The sequence below is a fragment of the Syngnathus scovelli genome, chromosome 2 (genome assembly GCF_024217435.2).
Source record: "Syngnathus scovelli strain Florida chromosome 2, RoL_Ssco_1.2, whole genome shotgun sequence".
Classification (NCBI taxonomy): domain Eukaryota; kingdom Metazoa; phylum Chordata; class Actinopteri; order Syngnathiformes; family Syngnathidae; genus Syngnathus; species Syngnathus scovelli.
This window is the reverse complement of record NC_090848.1, coordinates 10458028-10468781: the sequence shown is the minus strand read 5'-3', so window position 1 is coordinate 10468781 and position 10754 is coordinate 10458028. Positions and strand designations below refer to the sequence as shown.

General features: G+C 41.4%; 2 protein-coding genes across 2 annotated transcripts; both read left to right on the top strand.

Moving 5' to 3' along the window:
* The first annotated feature begins 91 nt into the window (after nt 1–91).
* poglut1 (protein O-glucosyltransferase 1) lies at nt 92–3649 on the top strand. Its single transcript, XM_049752986.2, has 11 exons — nt 92–332; nt 1081–1165; nt 1252–1395; nt 1493–1628; nt 1709–1830; nt 1899–1958; nt 2188–2287; nt 2385–2443; nt 2569–2736; nt 2834–2890; nt 2963–3649. Exons 1-11 carry the CDS (start codon nt 260–262, stop codon nt 3117–3119), a joined length of 1161 nt encoding a protein of 386 aa, XP_049608943.1. The 5' UTR covers nt 92–259; the 3' UTR covers nt 3120–3649.
* Nucleotides 3650–4158: 509 nt separating this feature from the next.
* timmdc1 (translocase of inner mitochondrial membrane domain containing 1) lies at nt 4159–9477 on the top strand. The gene is made up of 8 exons (XM_049752987.2): nt 4159–4329; nt 5497–5835; nt 6382–6547; nt 6779–6867; nt 7048–7115; nt 7394–7472; nt 8857–8967; nt 9051–9477. Exons 2-8 carry the CDS (start codon nt 5519–5521, stop codon nt 9196–9198), a joined length of 978 nt encoding a protein of 325 aa, XP_049608944.1. The 5' UTR covers nt 4159–4329; nt 5497–5518; the 3' UTR covers nt 9199–9477.
* The last annotated feature ends 1277 nt before the right edge of the window (nt 9478–10754 follow it).

Sequence of the window (10754 nt, the reverse complement as noted above, 5' to 3'; positions counted from 1 at the left end):
TTGTTCTTTCAGAGCTTTTTTTGCGCTCTGAAATTAGTAGTATGTCTTTGGGAGGGAACAATAATTTAATTTAATTTAATTTAATTAAATAAGAGGCTCCATTTTCTGGGAAACACGTTTGAGCTCATAGATCAGACTTTACGGTAGAGAAGGTTTTGTCGTGCGCGTTACCGTAATTCTTGTTCTCAGAGAAAAGTAGTCGATTCCAGATGAATACACGCCTCTTGTAGTCTTAGACAAAGCTTTAATATTGAGGAAAATGAAGCGGTGGTATCTGTGGATTTTTGTGTTTGTGCTGCAAGTGTGCATTTTGTCCTTGCTCTGTGAAGCAGGTACTATGTTGTGACTTTGTTTTTGTGCGTTTAGTTAAAACTATTTCGGACGGTCGTTTTCGCCACCTTGATACCTTTTGTCATTCATTAGCCCGCCAGCTAGCTAGCTAGCACCGAACTAACCCATCTAAAGTATAACCACTTTGTCACATTTACATGTTTTATGCGTGTGTATTATTACACATCGAAGTCCACATGACCCATTTAATGTTCTACTTTCTATTTGTTTTGCTCATCGTGGCGACACGTGAGTTCTGCCTCAAATGGTTATCCAGTTACAAGGTAGTCATGGTTATAGAACTTTTAAAATAAAAGTAAATCTCAAAAACCCACGTTATGGTCTAATGAAAACAAGTAAACACTAAAAGAACAGGGGTGTGCAGACTTTTTATAATCACCGTATAGCCATAAAACAAAAAAGGACAAAATCAATCTCGTGAAAATGTTTTCACATCATAGTAAATTTAAAGAAAAACTTATTTTAATGAATTTTAGTGAAATATAGTCCTGTTAAGTTGAAGACAAATATAATTTTCAAATATATATTGTCCTATGAACGGCGGCTGGTGGATGGATACACAAATTGTACATAGTGCCATCTAGTACACAAGCATGTACCATAAATATTCTTCCTGTCATTTTGCTTGCACGAATAAATCAACAAAAATAGCTTATTTGTTGTAAATAAATTGTTATGGAAAACTTGTACAATTTCATGCATTACTCTGCTATTTCTCTCTTGCTCCAGCCAAGCAGACAATAAGGGACATGATATCTAAGGTTCTTGGAGAATATACTCAGTGTGACTCTGACAACTGTGGTTGCCATCTAGAGTGAGTGTGATAATCAGTCATCTAAACAATCATCTGCAAAGACTGATATGATTCCTATGACTTTTACATGTTTTTTTCTACCTCAGGGTCTTGCAGCAAGACTTGGCTCCCTTTCGTGGAGGAATTTCAGAGAATGTCATGTCTTTGACGGTCCAAAGAGGGAGGGGCACCCACTACCAGATCATTGGGCATAAATTGTACAGGGAACATAACTGCATGTTTCCAGCCAGGTCAGTTCTGCCTAGTAACTGGCATCCAGTTGAAGCATACGGAGCCGCAATTGTGTAGTTTCTGTTTTTAAAGTGTGGTTTCTTTTTGTGTCTTCAGGTGCAGTGGTGTTGAGCATTTCATATTACAGGTGATTGATAAGCTACCCGATTTGGAGATGGTGGTAAATGTCAGGGATTATCCTCAAATGCCCAACTGGGTGCAACCAACCTTGCCTATTTTCTCCTTTAGTAAGGTTAGCCTCGATTCCCATGGAAAGTTGTGAACATTTCCAGAATCTTGCAACCTTGTGTGTGTGTGTGTGTGCACGAGTAGACTTCAGACTACCAGGACATCATGTACCCAGCGTGGACGTTTTGGGAGGGTGGCCCTGCTGTGTGGCCCATATATCCCACTGGGCTTGGAAGATGGGATCTAATGAGGGATGATCTCAAAAAGTAAGACTTAAGATTTCCTTTCTGTAGCCTGTGTGCATTTGCTGAAGGCAGGCATAATGATGTTTTAGGTCTGAAGCTCAGTGGCCCTGGCAGAAGAAAGAGTCCAAAGGTTTCTTCAGAGGATCTAGGTAAGTTTTTTTTTTGTTTGCTTAGTAATGTACTGTTTTTTGTTTTTACTTTTATTGCCCCCACCAAGTTATATATTTTTTAGGATGTCTGTAGTTGGTTGGAGTCGGACAACCAAAATCTTATTTATTATTAGAGGAGGGACCAAAATATTATTTATTATTAGACCAGAATATTCTGTTGTATGGTGTGATGAACACATCTTGCTCGTTTTTTTTCCTCGCCTGGTAGAACAAGTCCAGAGCGTGACCCTCTGATCCTGCTTTCACGAGAGATGCCAGAATTAGTGGATGCAGAATACACAAAGAACCAGGCCTGGAAGTCTGACAAGGTCAGAGTCTCATCATTCTTCATTTGTTTTCTACCCGTCACCTGAATTTAAAATGCACTGCTTGTTTATGTCTCAAATGTTGAACAATTTATTTTAGGACACTCTTGGGAGACCACCAGCCAAAGAAATCCCACTGGTTGAACACTGCAAGTACAAGTAAGGCATATTTTCTGCCAGTTTTCTCTCCATGCTTGCATGAGTTGACATAGAAGGGTTTGTTTACTATCAGAATTATTATTATTTTTTAAGAATGGCTTGCATTTTGTTTCTCCCCCCTTCAGGTATTTATTCAACTTTCGAGGAGTGGCTGCCAGCTTTCGTTTCAAGCATCTCTTTCTTTGCGGTTCGCTGGTGTTTCACGTGGGGGACGAATGGCAAGAGTTTTTCTACTTGCAGCTCAAGCCCTGGGTGCACTACATCCCGGTGAAGCAAGATCTCTCTGATGTCAGGTACTAGCCAATGTCAATAACAAGTCAAGTATTGTCATAAACATATATGCGTGTACTTTAATTAATTTAACATGTTGAAAATCCCTTCTGTTCACAGAGACTTACTACAGTTTGTTAAAGACAATGATTCCGTCGCACAAGAAATTGCCATAAGGTAATTGTTGCTCACTGACGTTTGAGTCTCCAAACACATATTTTATTGTTATTTCTCATTTGCTCTTTGCAGAGGGATGAAGTTCATCTTGGAGCACCTGCAAATGCACGATGTTTCCTGCTACTGGGAGCGACTCCTCACAGAGTTCAGTCAGCTTCTTACCTATCGACCCAAAAGACGCAACAACTACAGTCAGATAATGCACAAGCCCGGCAAGACAGAGCTATAATGAAGACACCGGCTGTGTCCGAATGTACTTCCTATACAGTGCGCTGTTAAGGGATTAGGCCAGGGAGCGGAGGGCACTCAAGTGACCCCCTATGCATTTGGAAAAGTAGAGATTGATTGAAGGGTTAGCGAACAAGGCCGGACATGCAGGACCTGTCAGGCTGTGATTGTAAACGGTACAATTGTTCAAGCAAGTTTTAACAAATGCAATTGTTGTGTTAGAGGCTCCACCAATGTTCTCATTTCTTGGGGGAGCTAAAGCCCACATTTAAGGTGAAACAATACGTTGAATATGTTGTAGTATTCACATTATAGTTTTGTTTACTTGACCAAGCAGCTGTAGTGATGTATCTGGTCAAGTATAGAACGTTTTCTAGCTTGTTAAATAGTAGATTTTTTTTTTTTTTTTGTGGAGGACTTAATACATACTTGACCTGGCATCCTTTATTTTCTGTATGTTAGCATTTACTTGGTACATATTTGAATTTGTTTGATACTGTTTTTACTGCATAAATACTCATGCTGTTTGCAGATTGTTTTTTTGTTTTACTAGGGTGGATGGAGTAACGACAATTTAGGAGCTTAATTGGATGTAGATTCTGATATTAGAAAAATAAAAAAACAATCCTCTAAAATGAAAATAATAACTGTACAAATGTAACTTTTTTTCATCAGTTAACTACTTAGGCAAAGTTATGGAAACGCAAATCAGAATATTTTCTTTATCTTACCTGGGTAAACAAAGGTTATATGTATAGGCCAGCTCTTAAACGGCATGCAAAATGTAACGTGGTATTTTTATTTTAGTACAACCACAATGGAAGTTATGCAGAGATTTTTTTAATCGAAATAGGTCCATTTTAATCAATCAGTACATCTACTTTGAGTTTTTTTTTTACACAAATATCTATTTGTACAGAGTGCTAGTGCTTTTGACACTTCTATGCATTCATTTCATTTAAAAAAAAATACTCATTAGCTCTATCCCATGTCCGTCCAGTTGGCGGCAGTAATGCAATATGAAGGTTTGTCAGCTGCCATTAAACACAAACGAAGAACAAGCTCAAAGGTGAGAGGTCGTGAAGAAGCAAGGACGATGTCTTGCCAAAATTCTTGAAGGGGAATAGTAACGCAAATTAATTAAATCACTCATTTAATTCTCCCACTCCGATCCCACATATCCACGGGACTGGAGTATTAACGTGTTTGAGGTAAGTTACGTTTTTGAAGCTAACCAAGACGTTAGCTGCTTGTTCATTTATGACAACAAAGTCTTTGAATGAAAATATTAAGATGTAAGGTAGGTAGATGCACGCCCCCAGTTGCTGCTGTTTCAATCTTATTACAAATAACAAACGAAAAATTACGCTACATATATATACTATATATATATATATACTGTACATAATTCCCACTTGTATTTTCTGTCCTGTCATGTTTTCCCCTTTCCTGCACAGTATCGTGTGCTGCATAGTAGAAGTCCCTTACGTATTGTTTTGCTGTCATGCAATCTATAATACACCCGTCAATGGATAACTCGATCATCTGCCCTAGGTCGGTTCAAATCTCGGTCAGGGCGAACAGCAACATCCAGTTGGAGACCGTTCTGTGGCAAATATCGAGATCGATCAAGTTGCGGCCAATTTTTCAGTCCTTTAACTTCTTTATCTGTCTCCTAAACCATAACTATAAACCTAGCCTTTCTGAAAAACTTGAAAATGTGCAAAGAAGCCATGTCTCCTGTTAAATAGTGCTTTGGCGTCATCTAACGGCGTCTTGTTGCCATGCACCCATGGTGGGGAGGGCGGGGTATCATTAGTCATAAGTACTACTCCAGTCATCCTGCATATTATTTCAAATCTCTGATGTAGGTGCAAGCAAGGCATGTCCGCAATTTAGTGCTGACTGGTGATCTCGCAAATGGTAAATGGACATTTGGCATTTTCGCAGTTCAGCGCTTGCGGATTGGCATATTTGAATATTTTGTGGGATTTGTAAAAAACATGGGGAGGAAAATTATTCAAGGGACAGGGCTCAGTCATTATTCCCAGCGAATACTGGTCAAATTATTTTCACTTATTGCACCGTTATTACGTTCTTCTGCTAATTGAGCAGTATAGAAAAAGGATGGATGCACCATGCTCCATACGAACACATACTGTATTATTACCATGTAAACTGCAAGGCCATATAGAGAGTAAAAAGTGTAAGTATGGCTCCGAGCCTACATGCTTTTAAAGACTTTGCACCACTTGACATCTGCTTATTTGGACAGCCTCTCTAGTATGGGGCGGTTTGTTTTGAAATGGAGGGAGGGGGGGGGGGCTTGAAGCTGCAGCGGCAACTGTAAGCCATGTGTTTGTGTCTATGCGCCACAGCATGAACGCCAGCTGAAGCGTGATGCATCCAGAGCAGCCCACAACAGGCTTCACCCTTCGGAGGCGACCGGCAGATTTGGCCCCTCGGGGCACGTTGAGCACCGGGCCAGTGCGGGGCCTGAGCCAGAGCGCCAAACCTCCTCGCTTCTGCCCCCTGTTCCCCAGGGTCCATGCAGCTGACGTGGCTTCTGCCCAGCCCGCGCAGATGCCCTCGTCTCCCTCCTCAACCTGCGCGGCTCCTCCGCAGCCCATCCCTGCCCCCGCCTTGCCAAGCAACATAGGCAAGCCAGACTTCCCAGACACGGGCTGGGACCGCATTAAGGATCTCTTTCAAAAAGAGTTAGTGCTTTTATATTTGTCTTTTCATCTTACTTTCATCTTCTCTGTCGAGAAAAAAATTTAGCGACCAACCGTTTGCAGCAGGGGATACATTCCACAGTTGAAAAACATTTTTGCTTGTGAGGTTAAGCAGCACAGAGAATGAATGAACGTAACTGTGCCCTTCTTGCATGCTGCGAAAACATTCAAACATCAAAAGACAAATTGTTCCAACAAAGAAAAAAAAGGAAGACTCGCACACGCAATTCTCCAAGTAAAGGAAGCAAAGTGTGCTTGCTGTTTATTCATCCTCAGCTGACATTTACAAATAAGCAATGTATACAAATGCCAGAATGTTCTACCCAACCACTATCGTAATGCTGATGCATGTGAAATGTCATCAGTTGGCTCATAGAAATAGCATTGATGTTACGGTGGTTTTAAATATTCAGACAACCGCTGCAGCATCATCGAGTAGAACAATGTTTCCAAAACTGTTCATTTTCCAATTACCTAACTTTTTTCTTGAATGCCGTATTGACCTCCACTGTATGCCTTCCCCCACAGTGCGACTCAGGGTTATCCAGAGGAGGTGACCAATGTGGTAAAAAGTGGCCTTGTGGCCTCAATAGCTGGCTTGATCTACGGAGGCCTGCCGGCAGCTCGCCACGCGAAGCAGCGCTACATCCAGCTGAGCCAGGGAGAACTCTACACCAGTCGTGTGGAAGCAGTGGTAAGGGAGCGTAGTGCTGGTGGGGGAAATTTTATTTGGAAATAAAACAAAGACTAAAAACAATGCACCTTAGACTTAAAAGACCCCAAATTCCCGCTCCCTGTTTGTGTTGACAGCAGCAATGAGTTCAGATAGGATTCAAAATGTTCGCATTGACCATTGTTTTTTTTCTCTCTTATTTATTTATTTATTTATTTTCTTCTCCCTTTTCTGTGTGTTCCGTCAAATCAGCGTTTGGCCCACAACGCAGCTATCCGAGGTTTTGTGAGATATGGACTCCGATGGAGCTGGAGAGTTGCTGCTTTTGTTACCTTGTTCAAGTAAGATAAAATAATCCAATCAGGTCTGCGTGTTGATCACATGATACCAAATGATGTGACTCAAAACACATTGTCGTCAATCCAGTTTGGCAGCATCATCACGGGAACTTCTCAGAAGATTAAAAACAGATCATTGATGGTAATGTTGTGTCTCCGTATGTTTCTCTGTCCTGTCTCCAGTTCTGTAAGCACAGGCCTGTCAGTTTACCGCGACAAGTACACCCTTGGCAATTTTGTTGCCGCTGGAGGTGAGTTGATGGATTCTTATGCTCCCCAAATGGTAGTTCATATTGTTAGAGAAGCTAAATGCTCTCGGTTAAACAATTGAATTGTGCCCATCCTAAGTACTCAAGTTGATTGATGATGTGGAACCACTATTGTTAAATGCTACAAATCCTCGTTAAGATGCTCGTTAAATTCCGAATTGTGCATTTTTATGTTGTTCACACAATGGAATATAAAATATAAATCATTGTGATTTGGAAAAAAAAAATTGTGTCTGTGCGGCCATGCATGGCGAGTGTAGCTGTGACCGGAGGGGTTTTCCGACTAAACTTGGGCCTGCGAGGCCTAGTAGCAGGCACCATCATCGGAGCAGCACTCGGGTAAGCAGCCCATCGTTCTTTTTGCATTCATCCGCAGCTCACGCCGATAACGCCATGCTCTTCACGTTTGTTGTACATGTTGACAGAGGTTGGGAGCAATGAGCACTCTGGCAGCCAGCTGCGGCCCTTGCAGCAACCCTCTGTGCCCCAGCTGAGGCTCCCCCTCCCCTCCCCGACCCATGTCCTCAACCCTGCGCTGGCTGCCAGAGGCGCTCATGTCCTTGGAGTAGTGCTGCGGCTTGGCTAATAGAGCGGAGCGGCCGGCCAAGGCGGCAGCTGCCCCTCTTCTCTCTATCATCTCTGTTATTCCAGCCTCTCTTCTCCTGGACTAATGCTTCACTTGCGCTCATTTGCCGCATCTTTCCCCGTAGCTTTGCACGTACAAGTAGGATTGTCAATGTTTGGTAAACTTTGACGTCTATACATGTGTGATTCCCCCCCCCCCCCCCCCTTCAGCGCCATTCAAGGGGAGAAGTGGGTTGGCTTTGGGCGGAATGTTTGGACCTCCAAAACCATTTTTTGGGATTCCTGCCCAAAAGCCATATTTGTTCAACCATTAACATGACATCTTCAATGTGCAAGCTACTTTCAACACTAAAGTTAAAAAAAACACACGTGTGGACTGATTAATGATCGATAGATTTATGAAAACATTTATCAAATTGTTTCAGCCCGACACCAGCGATGTGTGTGTGTGTGTATATATATATACACACACACACACACACACATATATATATTTTGTGGGCAGACGTCCACACGTTCAAAAAAAAAATATATATATACGTATATAAATGTGTATATGTATGTGTGTGTTTTGGGAGGTTTTGTTTTTTTCAATACATAAGTGTCAGTTATACACTTATTTTTTACTATCCGTAAATAGCATGTGTCCACTCACATGTGAAATGATGCCTGCCGAACGCTGTGAAGTCCCCTGCTGCCATCACGTGGCGGACTGTCTGGACCTCACTTTTACACCAAGTCCCAGTTTTGTGAAAATGCCAATAACCTGACAACTAAACCTGATTGACAATATTGAAAAACAGAAGTGTGGGTCAGATTTAAGATGCGGTTGCTTTTGGCTTGGACTTTGTCTGTTTGACTGGCATCTCACACACACACGCGTCGCCGCCACCTCCTCCCACGTTAACGTGTGCCCGAGTGACCAGCCACCTGGAGAGTTTGTCCCCCACCATCATGGCTACCATCATGGCCATTTAAAACTGTCATTTTGCTATTGCGATTTGAATTTAATTACTTGTTCAGCCCTAATAGTATGTGTATGTAAACAGGATGTCAAACTTTCAAGAATCTTATAGAAGAAAACTTCAGGCATGCAGGAGGAACACGTCATCCAAGTATCAATGAATTCTATTTGTAGGATTCCTACGGGCGCTGTAATCATCAGCATGTTGTCAGTGACGGGAGAAAGTGTCCGAGAAAGGAGGCGGCGAGAGCGCAGGGAGACTTACGAGATGAAACTTGCAGAGTGGTGAGTTGAACTCTGTGACTGTCAGAAAGACAGAGAAGGCGCTACAGTGCCTTGATTTTTGACTTGTGGTTGGTGATTATCAGGTCGGCACGACTTGAGCTGACGGAGGAGTTGATAAGCGACCTGACCGTGAGTTCAAAGGCTGAGGAGGTGGAACGGGACTTGAAAAGGATCCAGGACCTCCTGGATTTACCCCAGAATGATGCGGCGCAGGACTCGAGCAGCCGATGACGGTGCTACCGGTTAAATGACGAACACTAAAAATGTGAGTTCACATAACGCTGAGGAGAAATAAGGGCTTCTCTTGGAGTTGACTCGTCGTGCAGCACTCGTGCAGCAAGTCAAAGTAAAAAAATAAACAAAAAAGATCAGATGATGATCGCATCTTGCAGGCCCAACAAAATGATCTAATGCGCTGTGACCTCAATGACACCTGTTTTTCGGCCTCTGTTTTCAGGGTCTTACAATATTTCCTCGACACATGAATAAAGTTCATCAGAATTCCCTCAACATATTGCTTATTGTTGTTTTTCATCTCCTGATTTTGACAATAATTAAGGTCAAAGGAGTGAAATTTAATTTAATGCCCCTTTATGGTCATGTATAAGGTTAGTAATCTTAAAGGGTGGTTTAACAAAAATGACCTCTCTGCTATTGCGGGTTATTTAGCAAAAGATACACAAGCTGTTTTTGAATCATTTACATAATTACTTATGTTATTTAGGTTATTTAAGTCCCATTTCATAGAAACGCACACTCAGGGACACTACAGTGTCACCCTCATGGTCACACATGCAATTGTTAACGCTAGCTGAATATTGTCACATGCACACAGACTTAAATTTTTAGGTAATGTTTTTGAACATGCCAACAAACCATACTGCCCATTTTCGTTACGTCGTTGCTAATAAAATATGTTTTTTTCACTACAATTTACTTTTTAATGATTTATATGAAAATAGTTGGGTTGGGTTGGATGTCTTTTCTTTGAGAATATGTAAATTGTCAACGAACCGGGTTGGCTGGGGCCAGTCGGCCCTGCAGGTGTATTCTTAGATGAAATGTCTACAGGGCATAGAGAAGGCATTTAAAACAGTATTTACACAGATTTTAATTCAGACGTTTGTAACGCGCTTAATAACTGACTGACATTTTTTGTTTACTTTTTCCTCTTCCTCCTGGGGATTAAGATCAATGGATGTCACTGATATTTGTCAACTGTGGGCATGTGAAGCTCTTAGAAACTTCTCTGTGTTAATGGCGATATAAATAAATTTGACATCATTGTAGTTCTACGTGCAACTGCAAACCAACTTTTGTGTGCGATACATTTTGATTTAATTACGTTTTTTTAAAGTGCAGTCTTGGTGTTCAAACTGTGCATTATATTAGAGGCATATATTAAATCTTCTACATTTTAGTAATAAAGTATTTGTTGTAATAATCATCATCATCCTAAATTGACATTAGGATTCCTAATTATTATCATGTTAATTAATATTTATAACGATAGTGTCGTTATCTCCATCCATGTAGTGGCGCTCTCCTATCAAAACAAGCGTAGTTTGTGATATGGTCACGTGACACGTCATGTGGCCCACCCATGGAGGAAACTTGAACATCTGGCTATAACCTTTTAGCAACTTGCATACACATTGTAATTCACCGTTTCACGCTTCAGTGTGTACTGTCTTTGCTAATATCATAGAGTTGAAATTCAGTGGTAAACTCCGCCAAATAAATTCAAATACCGGGGTGACTAACGTAGTTATTTACAGAAGTTGCAG

Coding starts and splice junctions, on each gene's coding strand:
- timmdc1 (XM_049752987.2), top strand. CDS start 5,519: ATGCATCCAGAGCAGCCCACAACAGGCTTCACCCTTCGGAGGCGACCG. Junction 6,868..7,047: donor GCTTTTGTTACCTTGTTCAA/GTAAGATAAAAT, acceptor TCCTGTCTCCAG/TTCTGTAAGCACAGGCCTGT. Junction 7,116..7,393: donor CAATTTTGTTGCCGCTGGAG/GTGAGTTGATGG, acceptor TGGCGAGTGTAG/CTGTGACCGGAGGGGTTTTC.
- poglut1 (XM_049752986.2), top strand. CDS start 260: ATGAAGCGGTGGTATCTGTGGATTTTTGTGTTTGTGCTGCAAGTGTGC. Junction 333..1,080: donor GTCCTTGCTCTGTGAAGCAG/GTACTATGTTGT, acceptor CTCTTGCTCCAG/CCAAGCAGACAATAAGGGAC. Junction 1,396..1,492: donor AACTGCATGTTTCCAGCCAG/GTCAGTTCTGCC, acceptor TTGTGTCTTCAG/GTGCAGTGGTGTTGAGCATT.